Source organism: Pimephales promelas, chromosome 11 (genome assembly GCF_988280905.1).
Source record: "Pimephales promelas chromosome 11, fPimPro1.hap1.1, whole genome shotgun sequence".
In the NCBI taxonomy this organism is placed as follows: Eukaryota; Metazoa; Chordata; class Actinopteri; order Cypriniformes; family Leuciscidae; genus Pimephales; species Pimephales promelas.
The window spans coordinates 5950179-5975545 of NC_142779.1; the positions used below are offsets into that span (position 1 = coordinate 5950179).

Consider the following 25367-nt stretch of genomic DNA (forward strand, 5'->3'; position numbering starts at 1 on the left):
AAGTTTCTCCAATCTTCTCAAAACTCTGGATTATGATAGAGGGCTGTGAGACTTTGACCTGAGTGCAAAAATGGATGATCTAGACCCTTCCAGAGCTGAGATATCGAAATTCAAAATTTCGACCCGAAAAAAAAAACGACAGTGTTACCCCTTTTGTTTTTTTTCATTTTCGGGCAAAAAATTAAGTTTCTCCAATCTTCTCAAAACTCTGGATTATGATAGAGGGCTGTGAGACTTTGACCTGAGTGCAAAAATGGATGATCTAGACCCTTCCAGAGCTGAGATATCGAAATTCAAAATTCCGACCCGAAAAAAAAAACGACAGTGTTACGCCTTTTTTTTTTTCATTTTCGGGCAAAAAATTAAGTTTCTCCAATCTTTTCAAAACTCTGGATTATGATAGAGGGCTGTGAGACTTTGACCTGAGTGCAAAAATGGATGATCTAGACCCTTCCAGAGCTGAGATATCGAAATTCAAAATTTCGACCCGAAAAAAAAAACGACAGTGTTACCCCTTTTGTTTTTTTTCATTTTCGGGCAAAAAATTAAGTTTCTCCAATCTTCTCAAAACTCTGGATTATGATAGAGGGCTGTGAGACTTTGACCTGAGTGCAAAAATGGATGATCTAGACCCTTCCAGAGCTGAGATATCGAAATTCAAAATTCCGACCCGAAAAAAAAACGACAGTGTTACCCCTTTTGTTTTTTTTCGTTTTCGGGCAAAAAATTAAGTTTCTCCAATCTTCTCAAAACTCTGGATTATGATAGAGGGCTGTGAGACTTTGACCTGAGTGCAAAAATGGATGATCTAGACCCTTCCAGAGCTGAGATATCGAAATTCAAAATTTCGACCCGAAAAAAAAACGACAGTGTTACCCCTTTTGTTTTTTTTCGTTTTCGGGCGAAAAATTAAGTTTCTCCAATCTTCTCAAAACTGTGGATTATGATAGAGGGCTGTGAGACTTTGACCTGAGTGCAAAAATGGATGATCTAGACCCTTCCAGAGCTGAGATATCAAAGTTCAAAATTTTGACCTAAAAAAAAAACGACAGTGTTACCCCTTTCGTTTTTTTCATTTTCGGGCAAAAAATTAAGTTTCTCCAATCTTCTCAAAACTTTGGATTATGATAGAGGGCTGTGAGACTTTGACCTGAGTGCAAAAATGGATGATCTAGACCCTTCCAGAGCTGAGATATCGAAATTCAAAATTTCGACCCGAAAAAAAAAAACGACAGTGTTACCCCTTTTGTTTTTTTTCATTTTCGGGCAAAAAATTAAGTTTCTCCAATCTTCTCAAAACTCTGGATTATGATAGAGGGCTGTGAGACTTTGACCTGAGTGCAAAAATGGATGATCTAGACCCTTCCAGAGCTGAGATATCGAAATTCAAAATTTCGACCCGAAAAAAAAAACGACAGTGTTACCCCTTTTGTTTTTTTTCATTTTCGGGCAAAAAATTAAGTTTCTCCAATCTTCTCAAAACTCTGGATTATGATAGAGGGCTGTGAGACTTTGACCTGAGTGCAAAAATGGATGATCTAGACCCTTCCAGAGCTGAGATATCGAAATTCAAAATTTCGACCCGAAAAAAAAACGACAGTGTTACCCCTTTTGTTTTTTTTCGTTTTCGGGCGAAAAATTAAGTTTCTCCCATCTTCTCAAAACTCTGGATTATGATAGAGGGCTGTGAGACTTTGACCTGAGTGCAAAAATGGATGATCTAGACCCTTCCAGAGCTGAGATATCAAAGTTCAAAATTTTGACCTAAAAAAAAAACGACAGTGTTACCCCTTTCGTTTTTTTCCGTTTTCGGGCAAAAAATTAAGTTTCTCCAATCTTCTCAAAACTCTGGATTATGATAGAGGGCTGTGAGACTTTGACCTGAGTGCAAAAATGGATGATCTAGACCCTTCCAGAGCTGAGATATCGAAATTCAAAATTTCGACCCGAAAAAAAAACGACAGTGTTACCCCTTTTGTTTTTTTTCATTTTCGGGCAAAAAATTAAGTTTCTCCAATCTTCTCAAAACTCTGGATTATGATAGAGGGCTGTGAGACTTTGACCTGAGTGCAAAAATGGATGATCTAGACCCTTCCAGAGCTGAGATATCGAAATTCAAAATTTCGACCCGAAAAAAAAAACGACAGTGTTACCCCTTTTGTTTTTTTTCATTTTCGGGCAAAAAATTAAGTTTCTCCAATCTTCTCAAAACTCTGGATTATGATAGAGGGCTGTGAGACTTTGACCTGAGTGCAAAAATGGATGATCTAGACCCTTCCAGAGCTGAGATATCGAAATTCAAAATTTCGACCCGAAAAAAAAACGACAGTGTTACCCCTTTTGTTTTTTTTCATTTTCGGGCGAAAAATTAAGTTTCTCCAATCTTCTCAAAACTCTGGATTATGATAGAGGGCTGTGAGACTTTGACCTGAGTGCAAAAATGGATGATCTAGACCCTTCCAGAGCTGAGATATCAAAGTTCAAAATTTTGACCTAAAAAAAAAACGACAGTGTTACCCCTTTCGTTTTTTTCATTTTCGGGCAAAAAATTAAGTTTCTCCAATCTTCTCAAAACTCTGGATTAAGATAGAGGGCTGTGAGACTTTGACCTGAGTGCAAAAATGGATGATCTAGACCCTTCCAGAGCTGAGATATCGAAATTCAAAATTTCGACCCGAAAAAAAAACGACAGTGTTACCCCTTTTGTTTTTTTTCATTTTCGGGCGAAAAATTAAGTTTCTCCAATCTTCTCAAAACTCTGGATTATGATAGAGGGCTGTGAGACTTTGACCTGAGTGCAAAAATGGATGATCTAGACCCTTCCAGAGCTGAGATATCGAAATTCAAAATTTCGACCCGAAAAAAAAACGACAGTGTTACCCCTTTGAGTTTTTTCATTTTCGGGCGAAAAATTAAGTTTCTCCAATCTTCTCAAAACTCTGGATTATGATAGAGGGCTGTGAGACTTTGACCTGAGTGCAAAAATGGATGATCTAGACCCTTCCAGAGCTGAGATATCGAAATTCAAAATTTCGACCCGAAAAAAAAACGACAGTGTTACCCCTTTTGTTTTTTTTCATTTTCGGGCAAAAAATTAAGTTTCTCCAATCTTCTCAAAACTCTGGATTATGATAGAGGGCTGTGAGACTTTGACCTGAGTGCAAAAATGGATGATCTAGACCCTTCCAGAGCTGAGATATCGAAATTCAAAATTTCGACCCGAAAAAAAAACGACAGTGTTACCCCTTTTGTTTTTTTTCATTTTCGGGCAAAAAATTAAGTTTCTCCAATCTTCTCAAAACTCTGGATTATGATAGAGGGCTGTGAGACTTTGACCTGAGTGCAAAAATGGATGATCTAGACCCTTCCAGAGCTGAGATATCAAAGTTCAAAATTTTGACCTAAAAAAAAAACGACAGTGTTACCCCCTTTCGTTTTTTTTCATTTTCGGGCAAAAAATTAAGTTTCTCCAATCTTCTCAAAACTCTGGATTATGATAGAGGGCTGTGAGACTTTGACCTGAGTGCAAAAATGGATGATCTAGACCCTTCCAGAGCTGAGATATCGAAATTCAAATTTCGACCCGAAAAAAAAAAAACGACAGTGTTACCCCTTTTGTTTTTTTTCATTTTCGGGCAAAAAATTAAGTTTCTCCAATCTTCTCAAAACTCTGGATTATGATAGAGGGCTGTGAGACTTTGACCTGAGTGCAAAAATGGATGATCTAGACCCTTCCAGAGCTGAGATATCGAAATTCAAAATTTCGACCCGAAAAAAAAACGACAGTGTTACCCCTTTTGTTTTTTTTCGTTTTCGGGCAAAAAATTAAGTTTCTCCAATCTTCTCAAAACTCTGGATTATGATAGAGGGCTGTGAGACTTTGACCTGAGTGCAAAAATGGATGATCTAGACCCTTCCAGAGCTGAGATATCGAAATTCAAAATTTCGACCCGAAAAAAAAACGACAGTGTTACCCCTTTTGTTTTTTTTTCATTTTCGGGCAAAAAATTAAGTTTCTCCAATCTTCTCAAAACTCTGGATTATGATAGAGGGCTGTGAGACTTTGACCTGAGTGCAAAAATGGATGATCTAGACCCTTCCAGAGCTGAGATATCGAAATTCAAAATTTCGACCCGAAAAAAAAAAACTACAGTGTTACCCCTTTCGTTTTTTTCATTTTCGGGCAAAAAATTAAGTTTCTTCAATCTTCTCAAAACTGTGGATTATGATAGAGGGCTGTGAGACTTAGACCTGAGAGCAAAAATGGAGGCTCTAGACCGTTCCTGATCTGAGATATTGAGATCCCACGTAGCATTTATCACATGATAAACCACTATTTTTATAATGGGATAAATGCTACGCGGGATGTCCATATCTCAGTTCTGGAAGGGTCTAGAGCCTCCATTTTTGCACTCAGGTCTAAGTCTCATGGCCCTCTGTCAGAATCCAGAGTTTCAAGAAGATCAGAGAAACTCAAAATTTCAAAAAGCAAAAAGATTTTATATTTATTAATTTATTTCATGTTGGTACATTTTTGGGAAGTACACCTGTTTAGACCTGATGTCCATTGGAATGGACAAAAAAAAATCACAATGAAAGCAATTATATAAAAAAATTAATTTGTTTTCATTTATAGAAACCTCATGAGCTGGGAAAATGTACTTTTATATTTTTCAGAAACTTATACTTCAGGTCTAATTATAAATCCTTATTAATTCCCGTGGGGCAATTAGTTTGAACTCACATGGTGCCTCACATGAAAACACTTAGCATATACATTCAACATATATATATATATACACTCACCGGCCACTTTATTAGGTACCCCATGCTAGTAACGGGTTGGACCCCCTTTTGCCTTCAGAACTGCCTCAATTCTTCATGGCATAGATTCAACAAGGTGCTGGAAGCATTCCTCAGGGAGTTTGGTCCATATTGACATGATGGCATCACACAGTTGCCGCAGATTTGTCGGCTGCACATCCATGATGCGAATCTCCCGTTCCACCACATCCCAAAGATGCTCTATTGGATTGAGATCTGGTGACTGTGGAGGCCATTTGAGTACAGCGAACTCATTGTCATGTTCAAGAAACCAGTCTGAGATGATTCCAGCTTTATGACATGGCGCATTATCCTGCTGGAAGTAGCCATCAGAAGTTGGGTACATTGTGGTCATAAAGGGATGGACATGGTCAGCAACAATACTCAGGTAGGCTGTGGCGTTGCAACGATGCTCAATTGGTACCAAGGGGCCCAAAGAGTGCCAAGAAAATATTCCCCACACCATGACACCACCACCACCAGCCTGAACCGTTGATACAAGGCAGGATGGATCCATGCTTTCATGTTGTAGACGCCAAATTCTGACCCTACCATCCGAATGTCGCAGCAGAAATCGAGACTCATCAGACCAGGCAACGTTTTTCCAATCTTTTATTGTCCAATTTCGATGAGCTTGTGCAAATTGTAGCCTCAGTTTCCTGTTCTTAGCTGAAAGGAGTGGCACCCGGTGTGGTCTTCTGCTGCTGTAGCCCATCTGCCTCAAAGTTCGACGTACTGTGCGTTCAGAGATGCTCTTCTGCCCACCTTGGTTGTAACGGGTGGTTATTTGAGTCACTGTTGCCCTTCTATCAGCTCGAACCAGTCTGGCCATTCTCCTCTGACCTCTGGCATCAACAAGGCATTTCCGCCCACAGAACTGCCGCTCACTGGATGTTTTTTCTTTTTCGGACCATTCTCTGTAAACCCTAGAGATGGTTGTGCGTGAAAATCCCAGTAGATTAGCAGTTTCTGAAATACTCAGACCAGCCCTTCTAGCACCAACAATCATGCCACGTTCAAAGTCACTCAAATCACCTTTCTTCCCCATACTGATGCTCGGTTTGAACTGCAGGAGATTGTCTTGACCATGTCTACATGCCTAAATGCACTGAGTTGCCGCCATGTGATTGGCTGCTTAGAAATTAAGTGTTAACAAGCAGTTGGACAGGTGTACCTAATAAAGTGGCCGGTGAGTGTATATATATATATATATATATATATTGCAAAAGCCTCTAAGTGCCATTTGAAATTTTCTTCTAAAATGATCATTTTATCAAGCTTGTATATTTAAGTTCAGTAATTTCACTTAAATGGCAATGAAGATTACCTATTAATTGTCATTTAAGTGAAATTACTGAACTTAAATATACAAGCTTGATAAAAATGGTCATTTTAGAAGAAAATTTCAAATGGCATTTAGAGGCTTTTGCATCTGAACTCTTCATATATAAATACATAAGTAAAAACATCACCTAAGTTTATTGCATAATCGTATTGCTTCAGGCACAAAAGTAAATTTGTAGAGGTCTGAGGGGGTTAAAGGTAATACAATCTCATAACTTAAATGTATTCAAGTCATGGACATTTTTTAGTAGTAAATATAAATATTTTCTTCGTATGCTCAAAAAAATCTTACATTTTATACAGTAATTGAGGCAAGGTTATTTTAAGTAATTGGACTCGTCAATGTTTGCCTGGTGGTGGTTGAGGTATGTAAAAAAAAAGCCATTAGATTTGCATATTTTGGGACTTGTTGGTGGACTCCTTTTGACTTTGACCTGTAAACAACCACCCTGAACACCCTAGCAAGCAACCATTTGGCAACAGGCTAAACATGTTCAGAAAGCAGTTCACATTTTCTTTAAAAAAATCTAGTCTTTAATATTAATGTTTTTCATTCTCTTTGTTCATTCTAGGTCCTGAAGCCACTTACCGAGCAATACATGGAAGAAAATGTCCGACAGACTGTTGTGAACTCTATAAGAGCCACGCTTACAGATCAGGTGACACAAGCTACGAAGTTGAAGACCAACTGACAGTTTGCTGTGCCTTATCTGCCTAGTGTTTGAACAATCACTGCTTTAATGTTGTGTAATTTTTTTTTGACGTTTGGTCATGTAGACTCTAACCAAAGTTTACAGCATAATTTACCCTGACCAATATCCACACCACCAATATGACGCTGTTAATGGCAAGGAACATCATTACAAATGCTTATCAATTCAGGTTTAAGTCAGCACATATAAATGCAGTTTTGGCCATCTCTTGGTTTGAGGGATTATCAGGGAAGCACTACAACTGTTTAATAATCTGACAGGGAATTCAAAAACTAGATGTTAAACCCCTTATATGCTTAACGGTTTAATTCCTGCTCTCAGTGGATGAACCGTTGCATTTTCAATTCAGCCTTCAACCACGTTCAGTTATTCAGTGTGAAAATACACCAGCTTTTTTGCTGTTTTTTTTTTTTTTTGGTGAGATATTTTTAGTGCTTTTAAGGAATGCTGAAGTTGTAAATCCATCCAAGTCACTGCTCTACTGGGCCTCTTTCTGTACAGTGTCGTTTTAGACTATCATAGCCTCATGCATGTAAATGAGTTTGAAAATCAGCTGTAGATCAGAGGATGTTTTGAGATCTGTATGAATGTGATCCATTCGCCTTTTGTTGTACTTCTCTAAGAACAGCGCCCCTTTCATTTGGGTCTTCTGACCTATTGGGAGTGCTCGTGAGAGGACTTGATTTGTCAGTCTTTTAAGGTTATGCCATTTAACTTATTTTTTAAACAATTAAAATATTTAAAATTGCTGTTTCTGACTCCTTCTGCATTGTTGCCTGAATGTCTTGCAGTACAAATACATTTTCAACTCACTGGTGGAACTGGAACTCAAACAGACTAGAACTGTGAACCTGATAGCATTTGTGCCTTATAAAGAAAAAAAACATTATTTGTGTGCATCTTGAGACCAAACAATGGTACTGACATATTTTAACATATCAATGCACTTTGCTTTGTTGAAACAGGTCAAACATGCATTTAAGCCTTGTCTGTGAAACTGGGGTTAATGTATTGAGAGTAACATGTTATAAAGTATTAACTATACAAACTAAGTTATCAAAGTTTTGCTCAAATCAGATATTTGCCCGTTTATTCTGCTAAGTTTCTGGACTTTACAAGTGTTGCAACTCACCAGAGTGATAAAAGAAGCTTTTATGCCGCAGCTCTAACGTTACAGCCATTCAAGCAGAACTGGTTTGGTTCAAAACCATTTTTATAACGTCTTTCTTTTTTTCCCAAACGCTTGGTGTTGCCAGCACCGGTCCCGTTTCTATGGTGATAGACATTTTAAAACATTTTAAACAATGGGGATTGAGTCACACAGTAGGCTTCTGTTGCAGTTCGTTTGGATGGTGGGAAGTAATGCAAGTAAGGTAAGAGCTTTTGAAGAAATTGATTTGCATTTCATTCCTGCATTAATAAAGTGCTTCTTATTACAAGTAAAGCTTTGTTTGCCCGAATGTCTTGCAGTACAAAGAAGTTTTCTACTCAAATGGACTCGAACGTCAAACGGACCAGAAGGTCTGTACACAAGTGTAAACTTGATAACATTCAAGATACACAGCAGGACTTAGACAGTCCAATTCCTGAAAAGTTAGGCAGCCATCAGCCAGAAGCCATCAGCAGTGAAGTGCAATCAAATGACATGCTTTTTAGTGGGTGGAAGAAAGGACAAGAACTCCCATGTGCTAAATCACAACACGCTTCAGTGGAAACCCTTGAGAACAGGTTCCTTAAAGTGCGACAGAGTTTACTACAAAACACAAATGGAAATGTCAATCAAGATTTTAATGAGCAGACAATGCACAGAATTCTAGCAGGAGCAGATCTGCTGAAAGAAGAGGCTACAATGAGGATCCTCGGGTCCAAATATGATTTACAGATGGGCAGTAACTCTGAAGCTTTACACCTACCATTCGCTTACTTGATTAGGTCTAATTCAACAAGATCTGTCGAATGCTCCTCAAACCCACCCAAAGTCATTTTGAAGGAAATGTCAAAGGGAAGAGAAAAAAGCAGAGCTGACAAAAACTCATCTTTCAAGGGCAAACATCTTGACTTCTTTGAAGTCGTGAAGGAACAACTGCAACAGAAGGATTTGGAAAACCAACATCTTGTCCATTTGTTGTTGGTCAAGCAACAAGAACTGAAAGATATGAAAGAGAAATCAAAGCAAAATGAGAGAGAAACCCAACTTATTACTGAAAAGCTGAAATGTGAGGAGCAGAAAAATACAGAGATCACCACCAGGTTCGATCATATCTGTGAAGACTTGAAGGAGCAACTAGCTGAAGCCAAAAGTAACAACAAAACTTCAATGAAGCAGCTTAAAGCACTGATGGAAAAATATGAGCGTCTCAAAACACGTGCTGTCACGATGAAGGACCAGCTCAATCTGGAGCTCGATGAGAAAAAGAGCTGTCAAAAATCATTAAAGAAGCTTCAGCAGGTGTCTCAAGAGCTGCTCACCAAGCAGAAACTACTAGAGGAGCAAAGAGATGTAGCGGCACGAGATTTCGCTTTGTGTAGAGAGACCTTGCAGTTGATGGATGCTGAACACAAGAAGAACATCAGCATTAATCAGAGGCTCGAAGAGGAGGCATCGGCCATGAGAAGCGAATCTGAAAACCTCAGAGATCATTTGCGTAAAGCTCAGGAGAAGAATAAAGAGCTCATTCAGTCAACTCGCTCCAAAGAGTCTGACAATGAGAAGAACGTTAAGGAATTTCAGGACATGGTTGAGAAACTGAATGCTGAGTTGGAGAAGTGCCGAAAAGAAAGAGACAAAGCACATCAGCAGGTGGAGACCATGAAGTCTGAATCCAAATCGATTCACAACAAGCAGAGAGTGGAGATACTTCAACTACAGGAGCAGCAAAATGCCTGTCTGCAGCAGTCCGATGGTTTGAGAAGAGAGTGCGAGACCTTGATGGAGATGGTCAATAAACTCAAGAGAGACAAGCAAGTCCTGACTGAGAAGCTGCAGACCATTCAGAAAGAAAAGATGGCGTCTCAGATGGCAAGCTTCAGGGAGGGAGAGCGACTCAAAGAGGCCATTGGTTTGCTTGAGCGAGAGAGGGAGGTGCTCTTAGCAGAGATGGAAGACTTGCGCAAGGATTACCTCGGCATCAGCGACAGGATCACACAGAGAATGGGCCACATGGATGCAGCTGATCCTCCCATGACCATTACTGACATCACATCAAAACGTCAAAGAAACGCACTAAAGCTCTCACCTACTGATGATGGTATGATTTCTGATATAATCTGACCACTGGTAAAAACATTGCTTTTTGAATTTTTATGGCAAAAATATATCTTAATGTATTAGCACTTGAGCTGCTTGAACTTGACCCTTTGTTCAAAAAGTATATTTATTTATTTGATTTGTCAATTAGAAAGTTGAAAATCTTAAGTTTGAAAAAAAGTTAAAATTTCCTGGTTTAAATTAGCTTTTTAAATGGATCAAGTGATATTTAAGACATTTATGTAATGTTAAAAAATATTTATATTTCAAATAAGTGCTTTCTATTCTACGGAATCGTATTGCATTCACTTGAAGAAAAAAAATATACTCTGTTTTTCTGAATAAACGAGTTAATTATCCCGTAATTCTTAGATCATTAACTCGTTAATTCAGAAAAACAGAGCAAAAACTTTTTTCCATGAAAAATGATTTTGTAAATCTGATAATTTATGGAGAAAAAAAAGAGTTGAGTTAATGAGTTAATTCTCATAATTACGGGATAATTTTTCATGGAAAAAAGTTTTTGCTGTTTTTCCTGAATTAATGACTTGATTATCTACAAAAGCAAAAACTTTTTATCAAGAAAAATATTATCATAATTCTGAGATAATTAACTTGTTAATTCAGAAAAAAAGAGCAAAAACCTGAGATAAATAACTTGTTAATTCAGAAAAACAGTGTAGATTGTTTCCTCAAATGAATGCAATACGCTTCCATACTATTCAAAGAACCCTTTCAACAATGTCTATAAAAATTGTTACATTGTGTACATGCCTATTAAGTCAAAGACACTGGACTATGAATCCTGTGTTTGGAGTGCAAATATAATCTCATAATATTTTGCATTGGATTTTTCAAATGACTTGTTTTTTCCTACAGTGATCCAGGATATAAGAAGAAAACTAGAAGAGGAGAACAAACAGCAAAAATGAAGTCATTTTGTCTTGTGATGGACATTAGCTACATGCCCTGTAGAGTGAATGCAGGCATCTGTTGGTTTGTTACCATCACAGCGATTGTTTGCAAAAATTAAATAAACTTCACAAATACTGAATATAAAATATTTATTATATTTTAAAGATATATAAAAAAAAAACAAGGAATGTTTGTGTTCTACAGTATTCTAGCAAAGTGCTTTGAAGCAGTTAGCATGTAAACGAATCCTATTCAGTCAACTACTTATGAAATGTACAACAGTATTTACAGAGAGGCCAAAGTAGGGGATTCTTTTCATTAGTGCAAATCCCCCCTCCTCAAAAAAAAAACTGAAATTATGTTAAAGCCGATAAAATAAATTCACAACCAAGGATGGACTGATTAAAAGCAGCAGTGATGGTTTACAAAAGTCTAAAATGGAAAAGATCTCAATCTTTCTGTATAACCAGCAGGCAGCTTTTATACCAGTTAACGTTGCTTGATCAGTTTAATGCAGTGGGAAAAACTCAACTTGGGCCTAAAGGCAAGCTTCAAGTGTCTAAGCTCTCAGGACAGACTGATGTCAGCATCGTCATCTTTGGCCTCAATAACTTTAAACACCCTGTCCTTTTCCTGTTTCAAACGCTTTTTGGCTTGATCTGAAAAGGGAGATTTGATTCACATTAGAGGGGCATTACAATATCCAAGTATCATTACTTATTACCACTACTATGCAGTGGACTAAACGCATTACATTGACAAGGAAACATTAAGATCGAGATGTGAAGGACATTGATCCACTTACTCGTTAAATCACTGCGGTCCAGCAGGATCTCCAGATCTTTGTCACTGATGACCTTTCCTTTAGTGCCTTTCACTGCCCTGCAACAGCATGAATCATGTCAGGACAGCGTCTAACTTACAACGCAGAGCTTGGCAACACTTTGTGATGGATTAAAACTCTTGCAACAGTTGAGATATACAGTATGAATATCTGTACCTGTCATAGTCTCTGGACTTCAGCAGTTCTATAAGCTCATTTACATCCATGCAGCTCTTGGTCTGTTTGAGATCTGCTTTATAACCTTTAAATTTATCTATAATGACAAACATAAATGGGAGGGAGAAAGAAAACAAAAGGGTCAGTCATTGCAAAAACTAGATGAACCCTCAAAACAAGTTTTATTAAATTCAAAAGTTGGTAATGTGGCCATGGTAATAGCTACATACTTTTATGAATGACCATCTTCTCTAGCTTTCTCTTGGCAGAGGCTCTCTCCAGGATCTTCTCATCAATGGTGTTGGCCGTAATGAGGCGGTAAACCATCACAGGCTTCGTTTGCCCAATACGGTGACACCGATCCTGTGCCTGCAAATCTGCCTGAGGATTCTGGAGATGAAATTCACCAAATACATATATGCTGAAGAGGCTTTTCGTTCACAATTTTTTCAAAATCTGAATTCTAGCTGAACTCTAAATTGGTTTAAAAAAAGCATGCAAAAAATAATTCATACCCAGTCACTGTCAAAAATGATGACAGTGTCGGCAGATGTGAGGTTGATCCCCAGACCACCAGCTCGAGTGCTCAGAAGGAAGAGGAACACCTCTGGATCATCAGCAAACTTCTTCATCTGCAGGAAAATTAGTCAACTGTTTACTGAACACAACCCACACTAACTGTAGCGCAATGGCAATTTGTGCGAACCAAACTGCTGCTCACATTCTCATCTCGGTCTGAATAACTCATTGAGCCATCCAGTCGGCTGTACTCATAACCCCGGAGATAACAGTAATCCATCAGAATATCCAATATGGAGGTCATCTGGCTAAAAATCAGCACCTGTTGAAAAATAAACAAAGATGTGGATGCAATTAAGACCATTTAAAACAGCTACAACCAAAATAATAAAATAGTTCACCATTAGTAGCACAACCGCTTTCAATATTAAGAAATGCTTATTGCAAACCAGCATATTAAAATGATTTTTGAAGGATCATGTGACTCAAGACTGGATTAAAGTTGATGAAAATTCAGCTTTTTCATCACAGGAATAAGTTATATTTTTGAAATTCACATTTTTACTGTTTTACTGTACTTTTGAACAAATAAGCCTTCTTTCAAAAATACTAACCCAAATATTTTGAATGGTAGTGCAGATTCAAAATAAATGCATAAAAGCATTCAATTTCTTTAGGAAACTCAATGGGCATATCAAGTGCTGTACTGTGTGCATCATAAATATTAAAAGTATCACCCTGCCCTACGTATAATCCACACACACAATTTTTATACAGGCAATTAAATATGTGCACAAATGGCTTACAACCACAATGGATTCTGACACTCACTGATAAGAGTGGTTAATGATTAAAATGCATGTATGAGAAGTGATCGTTACCTTGTGCCCTCTTCTTTTCAGTTCAGGAAGCATTCGATCCAGGATAAGAAACTTCCCTGATGCTTCCACCAACTGCTCATCAATCTGTCCCAATGAGATGAAGATTATTGCACTTGTTCCATTGCATTACAAAATGTGATCACTCATCATAATTCTACATCTGGTATTAAGTGAAGTACCTTGAAGTCTCCAGTGGAGGGCTCCAGAGGATATTCTATCAGGTAAGCATGGTTGCAACACCTCTTCAGCAGCATCAGTATGTTCTGCAGTTTCAAGTTGACTTGAGAATCAACCGGCAAAAACATATCCGCGACTGGACTGGGGCTATAGAGAAAGTAACCATGTCATGTCAAAAACATTGTGACATTATTAAACAGCTGAGTTTAAAGCTGGTAAATTTGGCAAACAGACCTTTCCTGACTCTCCATCTCTTTCTGAACTTTCTCTAAATATTTCTCAAGGTCTTGCATGGAGTCAGACCCAGTGTCCTCCTCAGAATAGTCCACCATCTTCCTGGTCCTCCGTTTTGGCCGACCACTGGACGTCAGCTGCACAGGCCCCGAATCATCCTTAAAGATGTGTATTAAGACATTAATCAACCATGAATAAATACTTAAACTAACTTTCAAACTTTTAATATTTAAAAGCCCTGTTCACAAGATGAATTTCAGCACAATAAACATTAATAAAGCATATTAATGCATCTGTTCTTTTGGTGTTGATGTGCCAGGTATTTGATGAATGATACAAGACCTTAGCAACCTAATCTGAGCATCTGTTTGAAAACATGTAAATACAGCAGGGCTTTCTTCTCCTGGTGACAGAAACAGAAAGTTACACAACACTTTGTGTACCAGAGTAACCAAGGTTTCTGCTTTTCCATAAGCGTCACCAGACTGAATTAGCATTTTCATTCAGCCCATCTGCCATATTTCACTTATTGGTCTGAATAAATTGACAAATCAGACTGCATTATCATGCTGAATATTCATGTTTGTGTAAACAGGCCTTTAAAGGTAAGATCAGTAGTTTTTGAAATATGCTGTTTGGATGTTAGTCAGTCTGACACCAACAACAAATGTGTCAGTCAATCAGCATAGGGAGCGTATGACGGTTGAGGACAACAAGCAAGAGGGAGATTTGAACTGAAGACTTCAGAAATAGAGATGAGGCAATACAAAAAGAAACGCTCAGAAGAAATTACTGGAAAATAAAGGGTTATGTCTAGGGAAGAGCTTAGGACCTGTGTTAATATTAGAAACGCTGTCCAGCGCTGGAGAAAGCTGAGTGGGAAGGCCTGAAAACAGACGCCAACATGGCATCATGACTTTGCGTAAACATACACGCCACTTTCAAGTGGCGTGTTATCTATACACATTTTGAGCTATCTGCGTGTATGTACACGCCGTTAAATGTCCAAGCGAAACGAAGCAAAATGTAGGTCAATATCTAGGAAACGATATTTTTTTTCCCTAGGATGGTAGGGGAACTCATAAATGGTATATTAACCCCAGTGACGGGTAGGTTTAGGGAGGGGGTAGGTCATATATATATATAGTAATGTAACGTTAAATCAACGGCGTTCATAAACATGCTGAAAAACAACGCGGAGGTTGCTTTGATTCAGGTCCACACATGAGTAACACTGGGTTTGAGTGTCATTGTGTGTCTGGAGCTGCTGTACTGTGGGCAAATAACAACCAACTCTTGTTTGTAATTACGATTGAGTAGTGTACATTCATTTTTTTGTGCTTAGTTGTCATTCATTCATCATCTGTGCGTTATTTTTTCGGGAAGCATTATTTTGTTGCACATCTATATATATATATATATATATATACACACACATACATGTATATAGGGGTGTGTTTGATTTGGTTTGATTTAAAACATCCACATTGTGCAACAGCATATTTCAAAAACTACTGATCCCACCATTAACACTGCATAAAACTAACCTTCTCCTGGCCCAGGACCTTTGCTATAGTCTTGTTAACAATGGCCATGTAAAAGGCCTCCTGTTTGTTGGTGAGGGGTGCGTACACAACAATCTCTTTCTTAGGTGGAACCTCCAGTGTGACATCCGACTTCAGTCTTCTCAGAAGGAACGGTGTGAGGATCTGAAAAAGTTAAAAATGGCATCAGAATCACAAGCAAACGAACAGAAAAACTATATATTACAAAAGAGCTAGTTGGTTGAACATTTTAGATTGTGTAGCGGTAGCAACATCTACAAAACTTTATTAATGTCAAGTGAAGATACCTGATGAAGCATGTGAAGGATCTTCTGCTCTCGCTCACTAGCCACAATATTTTCTGCGTCGGAAGTGATGGTGCTAATGTCAAACCAAGACTCAAAACTGCGGGGAAAAATGTCAAGTATTGAATACAGAGTTCAAATTTACATGAAAAAATATAGAATCTTCCATTTAAGAATAATCTGCAAGATGACATGCTGGATAATGTCAAATTCCATTTGCATGAAAGGAGCCACATGTGACTTACCTTTTCAGGTCATCAAACACATCTGGAAGGAGGAAGTTGAGGAGAGACCACAGTTCAGACAGGTTATTCTGCAGGGGGGTTCCTGTCAGGAGCAGTTTGTTATCAGCTGGCAGCATCTTTAGCTCTCGCACCAGCCGACAGTTCAAGTTTTTAATCCTGTGGCCCTCATCCACAATCAGATAATTCCAGTGGAAATGCTGAGGAGACAAACATAAGAGTCCTCAATTTATTCACTTAAAAACTGCTTGGTCCTGGCCAAATCTGTGTTCAAGTGGCAGAAGGGGCACATACTTCCATGTTGAGAAAATTAAGACTAAATTTATATGAAAGATAAAACGTACAAAAAGTCTTGTCCTGATGAATTATGCACAAGACCAGGGCCATAAATATCACCATGTTAAGACACCCTTGGCTAACTGCTAGTTGGTTAGACTAGTTAACCGGTCTTACTTTTCAGATTCAAACTAGGTAAGTCTATGTTTTTATGAAACTGTTTAGTATTAAATTGAAGATTAATTTTTTGTGTGAGAGTACCAAATATGCAATGCCAGATCTGTTTACCTGAAGAGGCTTCCGGTCTCTCATGGCTATTTCAAAGGATGTAACAACAACAGGGCACATTTTGAGGGGACCCTGGTGCTGACGGATCTTTTTCACCAGGTTCATCCTCTCTTTTTGAGTACCATGATACAGCAGGACGGACACCTTAACATTGAGAGCAAACAAAACAGACAATAGTCAAATAGATGAAAGCCTTAAAATTGTTAGCTCTTGTCTTAAAGTAAAAATTTCAATAAAGATGAGCTACATTAATTGATTCACACCTCTGGGGTGAAGCGCTTGAATTCCGACATCCAGTTTGGAAGAGTGGACAAAGGAGCCACAACTAGGAAGGGCCCAAGGACCTTCTTCTCAACCATCATTGCAATATGGGCAATGCACTGTATGGTTTTGCCAAGACCCATCTCATCAGCCAGGATACCATTGATACCATTCTCCCATAACATCTGAAAAGCAGACAAAACAGTTCATTAGCCATTATACAAACAGAATACACATCTTCCTTGTCTTCCAACTCAAAAGTATGAGAGCATTAAGACAGATGTTTGGTTCAAATTTAACCAGCATACACAATTTTAAAGCATAGATATAATATATATATATATATATGAAGAGTTCAGATGCAAAAGCCTCTAAATGCCATTTGAAATTTTCTTCTTTAATGATGATTTTTATCAAACTTGTATATTTAAGTTCAGTAATTTCACTTAAATAACAATTAATAGGTCATCTTCATTGCCATTTAAGTGAAATCACTGAACTTAAATATACAAGCTTGATAAAAATCATCATTAAAGAAGAAAATTTCAAATGGCATTTAGAGGCTTTTGCATCTGAACTCTTCATATATATATATATATATAAACATCCAGGGCTTTGTTTCCCAAAAGCATCATAAGCTTAAGTTGATCATAGAACAATTGCCATCAATGGTCTCTACGATCAACTTTTTGGTGAAACAGCCCAGCTCTCTGTGTGAGTATTACTATACTGCCCTCTGCTGGTCATCTACTCATTCAGGACTGCTCAATGCCTCCAGGAAGCCCTTACCCTGAGCCACTCGATGCCTTCCACCTGATACCACCTCATCACACCCCCAGAGAAGAGTTTGGGTTGCTGTGCAGGTACCGGTTGACCGTTCACAGTTCTCTCTGGATCCAGCATCTGCTTGCTGTTTTCCCGCAAAGTCTCAGACAGCCTGCCTTTAATATCCGAGTTTGTTTCACTCAGCTGCTCTATATCCTCAGCTTCCAGCTTTACTGATGCATGTGCCTCCTATACAGACAGATCGAAAAAAATAATGTAATTCATTATTTTAACTGTGTGTTTTATATGGTTGCCAAGCAATGTTGCAACTTGGCCTTAATACAAAAAGTGAGCTCATCAGCATTTTACAACAGCTTCAAATGCGGTTCATCCAAGCAGAGTTAGTCCAAACTTATAAGTTTTCTACGCGTACGCTTGGGGTATGCATACAGTGTGCATGACATACTGTAGACGCACAGCTTGATTTTTCTAACGGAGCGCAAAATGTTATTGGCTTCAAAATGAAGAAAGAAAAGGAGACAAAAACAAATTACAGGAGACACCATGAACAGTAGATCACAGGGGCTAAAAAGAGATAAATGCAACTGTAGTTTAAACATGCAAAAGGACATTTAATCATTCATAACTTGTGAAACCTCAAACATGACTTGTATGAGACTATTTTATATGCTGTATATTTAATTTGTTTGAATTTTCATTTAATGTTAAATCTACTAGTCCATTGGCCTGAATATTTGCACTGATATTTCTCTTAAGTGTTTCAGTTTGTTGTATATTTATAATTTACATTTATGCCCAACATTATAAAAATATTTTCATTAAATGTAGGGGTTTTTTTTAAGATAAGGATGTTATTTATATTTTAGCCAATCTATTTGTATGCATTCTGATCTCAATAAAGTTCAAGTGATGTTTATCGGTGACGCTGCAACAACCTTGATCAACAAATTTCAAGCACATTTTAAATGCTCATTATGGTTTAGAATTTAACCCAAAAATTAACTTGCATGAACAACTAAAAGCCGACTATGATAAACTTTAGTCGGTGACAACCCTAATGTGTTTGTGCATGCCACACTATTAAATGAAGTATACTTTGAAAGGCTATCTTTGACTGTGCGCACAATTAAACTGGAGTATAAATTGAGCTTTAGAGTTGGAACATGCCTGAAAACAAAAGCCATAAAGAATACAACTTACCTCCTCCATTTTTGGTTTTTTAGCTTTTGACAGAATTTCCTTAAAAAAAGAGAGAAAAATCCACATCAGTAATTAAAATACAATTTTTTGGTGTCATATAAAAACAAACTAAAGTGAAGACTCACCTCTTTGGAAATGACATCCGCGATTTTATAATCCTCCTCCCTTTCACGTTTCTTTCTCTCAACTTCACACGTAACAGTAAACAGATTAATGTATTGCACACCAAACACTGTATAAACACACTTCTTTGAAATGCAATCTGAAGGACCTACCTTTTACAGTCTTTTTATCATTGCCCTGCGGAAGACATGAAAATCAATTATTTCACGTTTACTTTTATTTAAATGGGTCAATGTTGTTATAAAGGAGGATCACACTTACCTTTTGCTTCTGACTAGTAGCTTTCTTTTCCAGCCTCTCTTTTCTAAGTTTTTCCTGCATTTTTAGAAAAAGTTTTTAATTTCTGAATTAAAATGGAGAAATCAATAAGATTGTGCATAATGTTGAACAAAATCATTAGATTTCTATAGTGCGGTGGATCACACTTCAATGATAAGGTCTTAAAAGTCGCTGTACATTGGGGGCAGGTGGTGCACAGCAACTGTGGTGTTTGATTGGCACAGTTCTCTGTTCACACACATCAACATCCGTGCCATTACAATTCATTTCAGATAAAAACTTTCAAGTAAGATTTATGTCCGGAAATCATAAACCCCCAGCAAGACAACTCTTTCCTGTCGTTTGAACACAATACGTACCTCTTGCTGCTGCTGTTCCATCTTTGTGAGCAGAAACTTCGAGTAAATGTTGCTTTTCTCCAAAAGGTGCTGAAGTCTTTTAAAACGCATGTCCTGAGAATCTTTTTCCCATGTACGCCTGGCCTGTTAAAACAGAGCATAAATTATTCTCAATTTATAAAAATAGTGACTTGTGCAACAGATACAAGACTCAATATATTTTAACCTTCAAATGGCCTTCGTTTCCCGCTTACACTTCTGGGTCTATACAATTGAGTAATTTTACAAAAAATATACATTTTTAATCATACAAATAATCTCTTTTTTTTTGTTTACTTCTCATCTATTCATAAATTATGTGTTTTTGGAGATATAAAGTACTTTTGTATCCATATACCACACAAATCATCAACTACACCATTAGCTTGCATATGAAATATTATTTTTTTATGATACATTGCATTATGCTCTAGTACTAGGCCTTCATTTCTGTGTAAAAATTTTCAGATTTATGCCAGATTTTTTTGACACATGAAGAAAATACATTTAGCTTTTTTCACATTTCCCATTCATTTCAATGTGGGGTCATATTGACCCCGAAGACCAGAAGTGTACACATTTTTTTACATACCTTCAGTTCAGAAAAAACTGTATCAAGCCCAGTTTTTTTTGTGTGTATAGATAGATAATGTATGAAAAACTCACAAAATCTTATTCCAGAGATGAAGAGAACCTTTTTTATTAAGTAAAAAGTTGGTTGGGGTCGTAATGACCCCATGACCCGATTGAAAGCTACATGCAGGTTCCATTACATTTACAGCATGTCATTAATGGATAAGAACGAAATATACTTAAATAGGGATTGCAGTTCCACTCATAAAGACAATTACATTTTGGAGCTGAACACAACTAATATCCAAACTTTTTCATGATCCATTTCTAAATTTCCCTTATATTTCCAGGTTTCCCACAAGTGTGGAATTATATCAATAAAGGTAATTTATATAATGGTTTACCTTCTCCATCATTTCTCTTTCTTTCTTCTCTCCCTCCTCCACTAAATGCTTCTCCTCCTCCTCCATCTCTTTGGTAATAACCATCTCTCCAGGCTGGCTTTTTTCTGTAAAATTCAGGAGAACAACTGAATATTGCATGGACTTGCACAGACAGGTCTGCCACAGAGTCTCTAGAGGATTTACTGTGAATGTGATCAGTTTTACCCACCCACAGTGGTCTCCTCCATTGCAGTACCTTCTGGCTCTTCGGATTCATTAGGTTTGGGGCATTGAGGAGAAACACTGCGGGTTTCTTCTTTGACAATGCTGCAACGTGAAAGTGAAGTCAATTAGCTAAAGCTTATGGCTGTACAAACAACTTATACTTCATACAAAAAAGAATGCACTTACCAGCTCATTTCTGCAGCTTTCTGGGTAAACTAGGTGTAGAATTAAAAGTTTCGGAAACCTTTTCGAATAACTAGTGCGGTTCAGTAGCGTTAGGTAAAGCAAATATGTCTAATGACCCGGATTAAGTAACATACAACAATGCCTTACACAATAAAAATAAGAATGCGTTTTGTAACTGCAGAAAGGAGTGAAAACAGCATAAATGTACCCGAAACGGGGTCTTTTCTTAGCAAAAACCAAAAATTATACAAACACTCTCCTAAAAGCACATGAGTTCCAAACACACCGCCAGCAGATACACCAACCGCGCGCGTGTAACGTGAAACTTTGCAGTAGGGCGCGAGGCGTTTCGCGCCATTGTGGACGAAACCATTACAGCTCACTTTTGGAGGGGTGGACGTCTAAACTTTCGTTGTTTAATGACTCGCTATTATTGCAATACTATATAAACATATGGCTAACAACCGTGGAATTACAGTTATAAAGCCTCGCTATTGCTTATTTATGCAGGCAAGTTTTTAAACAAGAATAAGAGCTTGAGATTAATTATTTTGAACCCCTTTTACTGAGGTGCGTATGCAAACAGCCTAGTTGATATTTCCCGCGAAACTACAGTTCATTCGGTGCAACAAAGAGGAATGTGGATGTTGAGCGTGACAAGATTATTTGATCTATCCGACACACACACACACACACACACACACGATTTATGTATAGAGCTATTCTGTCCCAACAAACACCCCGAGGAAAATAAGCTTTTTTAATCAATAGGTTTCTTCAAAGAACGTCAGTTGGGCAACTTTCCTTTTTAGAAACGTCTGCGCTTCAGATTACCCTTGTATGAATGACCATGAGTGTAACTGTGATTAAGTTAACTTACACAGTAGTATCATTTCTGTCTTAGAACAAAACGTGCAACCTTACTGAATTGAAAACCGCGACCCTAAAAACCCATGCAATTCCTGAGGTAGTTTCATGACTGAACAGCTCTTGGAAGTGGAAAAGTCAAACCTGGATACATAACGGTTACATAAAGATGATATGTAAGTTAGATGGTCAGAGCTCGAAGCACTAACGTTACCTTGGTCACGTTCTGCCAGGTCTCACATTGCTTGTACAAATTTCACAATAATGTAAAATTAGCTATAGGCTATAGGGCTGATATGAAAGGGAAATGATTATGAATAAAAGTAACGAGAAGTGACTCCGTTTCATGTCGTGCCCAAAACACACTTTGCTCAAGTTTAAAATCACGTAACGATCTGAACCTGAAAATGTTCCGTTTGTTCTCAATAATAAATAATTATTCCTCCCGTAAACAGTCACGTTGACGTAAACGGTTGCCAAGCAACATAAAGGCAAAAGTTTAATAACACTCAATGGGACTAGTTATGAAATCACAACTAAAGAAAAAAACTTTATATTTTACATTTAAGGCTAAACTTTTCCAAAATGTTTTCTTCTACATCTGACCTATGATCTTTATAGCTGTGTCGTCATTTAAATATTAACTGACTTTGTCCATGAGTAGAAGTTATTTTTGACAAATTGTCTGAAACAAATGCATTTTCACTAATTTAATTTGGAAATATATTTAATCTGTCTGGAATATGATTATATAATCATCATTACTAGCTTGAGATCCTTTTATATCTAAACTGGTTATACATCTATAGTAATGAATGTTTTATGAGCACAGTCACACAGAGCCGAAGCACAACCTCAACAATGTTCTTCCACAAAATGTATCCGCACTATCCCCATCTAGTGTACTTACTATCTAGTGCACTTCCTATCTAGTGTACTCCCTTATCTAGTTCACTATCATTGAAAAGATTAGACTATCAAGTTTGAAATCCATCAGACAAATGGTTCGAGAGATATGCGAATAACAGACAAACAGACAGAAAGACACAGACAGGCAGACGTTCTGTAATTTATAGATAGACATATAATAAGTTATTGTACCCAGCACTGCATATATATATATATATTCATCAACATATCAAGTGCAATGGTCTGAATTAACCACAAAGTGTCAGTAGAGAGTTGCTTTTCTTTGAGGCAGTTGAGTTCAAATTAGGTGAGCCTGGCCCTGCTATTGGTTGCATTGGTTTCCATTTATAAGGAAAAACTCTTATAAACATAATATACTTACTATTCTTGATTTGTTTCACATTCTGTAATTAACGGTCTACTTTTGTATTAACGATCTGTATTAATTGCCCATATTACTTTCCTGCTTTTCCCAAAGTAATTTGAAGACAGTGCTTCACAATGTGTAATAAAGTTTGTTTCTGGATTATACATTTAAATATAATTCTTTAAGTTAATCAAGCACATGTTCATTTAGAAACATTTTCTGCAATCTTAGCAATGCATGATCAATGAACATAATTGAGCTTTGCTGAAAAACATGTCAACTCATGCTTTATTGCTTTTAATTTGATTTTGAGTGCACACTCTGTGCATAAGCCAACAGCAGTAAAACAAAGGTGGCTCTGAAATTCTTCACGCTTGATAAGAGCAGATCCATTTACAAAACAGCTTTTCGTCAAAAGACAGGACTCCCACTTGAGCACTGTCCCAGAGCAGTCTTATCTTTCCTTTGGGAGAGTGTGTGCTCTGCGTCACGGCCTTCCTTCCTTTCTTCCCTCTTGAAGAATGAACCGCTGCAGATGCCACAGATCCCGAGGCCAAACCTGCCCAAATTATGATTGAAATCCAATAGCCTCACATCCAGTGATAGAAATGAATGTGTCAGGGAAGGTTTTTATTCATTTAGGTCATTGTAAAAATGTAAATAAATAAATATTACAATAGGCCTGAGTGGCTTTTGATCAATTTACATTTCATTCTATATTAAAGGAATATTCAATACAAGTTAAGTTCAAGTTACATGATATGTGGCATTACGTTGATCACAAAAAATGATTAGCCTATATCTTGTCCCTGAGCTATTTCGTAAGAGTGGAACATTTTTGAACATTGTTTTTTTTTTTTTCATTATTGATTGACACAAAGACATAAAAACGTAATATTCAACTAAGTACTGAAAAAATTCAATAGTCAATGCAATTTTCACTGACCAAACACTATGATTTACATATTTTGGTGTAACACAAAGAACCTGACAGTGAGGTCAGCACAGGGCAAATGATACCTTATAATACCTTAGCAAATGATTGACCGACATTTGTAGGAGGGGGGATATCCAAACAATGGAGTGTAAGTGGAGACTTTCAGCTATGAATTCTTTCAGGATAATATATGGTTGAAATGTGGTGGTCATACATGTGCAGGGCGTGTTATGTTGGAGTAGTGGGGGATCCGGGTTATCAGGAAGGTTATCATGGACAGCTGGCCGCCTGTAAACATATGGAAACGACCTATTAACCCATTTCCTCCATTGCAGCTCTCTGTCTGTTATTTCAGACTTTAAAGTGTGACACTTTGTTTTACTCTTCTCTCACTGGAGTATTGCTTCAAACCTTTTATTTACATTTGTAATTATGACCTGTAATATGAAATCCCATGTGAAAAAGACGTATATTAAAATATCAGACGTAAATTAAAATGTTTTATAGTCAATTTATATTAAATGCAGTTGAACTTAGCACATTTTGACCCACTCAAGTAGAACTTATATTTTTAAGTCATATAATGGAGGTCTATGGTCACCACCTCAAAGAGCTTGCACAGAGAAGTCCAAATTAAACATGGTTTAATGACTCGGAAATGTAAGTACACATTGATGGCCTAAGACACGAAATGAGCGGTTTGTGTCAGAAAACGAACAGTATTTATACTGTTTTTACCTCTTGAAATCACAGACACAAAGCGCCCACGCTCTCAGATCACTTGGACGTGACTGTGATTACAAGAGGTAAAAACGATATAAATACTGTTCGTTTTCTCACACAAACCGCTCGTTTCGTGTCTTAGGCCATCAATGTGTACTTACATTCACGAGTCATTAAGTCATGTTTAATTTGGACTTCTCTGTGCATGCTCTTTGAGGTGGTGACCATAGACCTCCATTATATGACTGACAGACAAGAACGGTTTGACTTAAAAATATCAAAATTGAAACTACTGCGGAAACAAAGACACCTACATCTTGGATGCCCTTGAAGCAAGCTAAAACATCACAAATTAATTTCAAAGTGGTTAAAGTGTACAGACAAATACTAACAAGTAACTGAAACATACTATAATGCCCTTTCATTGAAACTTGTATGTCATGAAACCTATTAAAATATGCCGAAACATTTGAAATTATGAAGTTGCAATTTATATTAGCTTCAAATGTTATATCAAACGACACAGTGTAACATTACACATCAAAAAAGTGTACTTCAAAGTATAAGACAAATATTATAAAACACAAAGATTTAAAATTCAAAATAAAACTTTTCATTTAAAATGAAACCAAAGTGCACTTTTCAGAAGTGTGCTAAGAAAC

The 25367-nt window shown here is 37.3% G+C and overlaps 3 protein-coding genes and 1 long non-coding RNA gene across 4 annotated transcripts in view; 2 read left to right on the forward strand and 2 right to left on the reverse strand.

Moving 5' to 3' along the window:
- The window catches only part of atl2 (atlastin GTPase 2), a 55829-nt gene extending 48199 nt beyond the window's left edge, over nt 1–7630 (forward strand). Inside the window, exon 13 of the mRNA XM_039672515.2 lies at nt 6741–7630. Coding sequence (XP_039528449.2) covers nt 6741–6860 — 120 coding nt within the window. The 3' untranslated portion in view covers nt 6861–7630. The remainder of the gene's footprint in view (nt 1–6740) is intronic.
- Nucleotides 7631–8031: 401 nt separating this feature from the next.
- On the forward strand, nt 8032–11163 carry cccdc110 (coiled-coil domain 110 molecular ruler complex subunit). Its single transcript, XM_039672402.2, has 3 exons — nt 8032–8254; nt 8352–10129; nt 11008–11163. The coding sequence occupies exons 1-3, from the start codon at nt 8154–8156 to the stop codon at nt 11058–11060; spliced, it is 1932 nt and encodes a 643-aa protein (XP_039528336.2). The 5' UTR covers nt 8032–8153; the 3' UTR covers nt 11061–11163.
- A 14-nt stretch (nt 11164–11177) lies between these two features.
- On the reverse strand, nt 11178–21464 carry hells (helicase, lymphoid specific). Its single transcript, XM_039672401.2, has 23 exons — nt 20903–21464; nt 20721–20818; nt 20513–20616; nt 19518–19640; nt 19141–19194; nt 19032–19056; nt 18882–18943; nt 18757–18795; nt 17560–17784; nt 16773–16955; nt 16510–16653; nt 15949–16145; nt 15707–15803; nt 15402–15563; nt 13855–14012; nt 13623–13767; nt 13444–13527; nt 12765–12884; nt 12559–12675; nt 12274–12433; nt 12044–12140; nt 11849–11925; nt 11178–11702 (listed from the first exon to the last, which is right to left on the reverse strand). Exons 1-23 carry the CDS (start codon nt 20908–20910, stop codon nt 11611–11613), a joined length of 2571 nt encoding a protein of 856 aa, XP_039528335.2. The 5' UTR covers nt 20911–21464; the 3' UTR covers nt 11178–11610.
- Nucleotides 21465–23346: 1882 nt separating this feature from the next.
- The window catches only part of LOC148977126 (uncharacterized), a 46032-nt gene continuing 44011 nt past the window's right edge, over nt 23347–25367 (reverse strand). The window contains exon 3 of the long non-coding RNA XR_016145490.1: nt 23347–24270. This is a non-coding gene — a long non-coding RNA (uncharacterized LOC148977126). The remainder of the gene's footprint in view (nt 24271–25367) is intronic.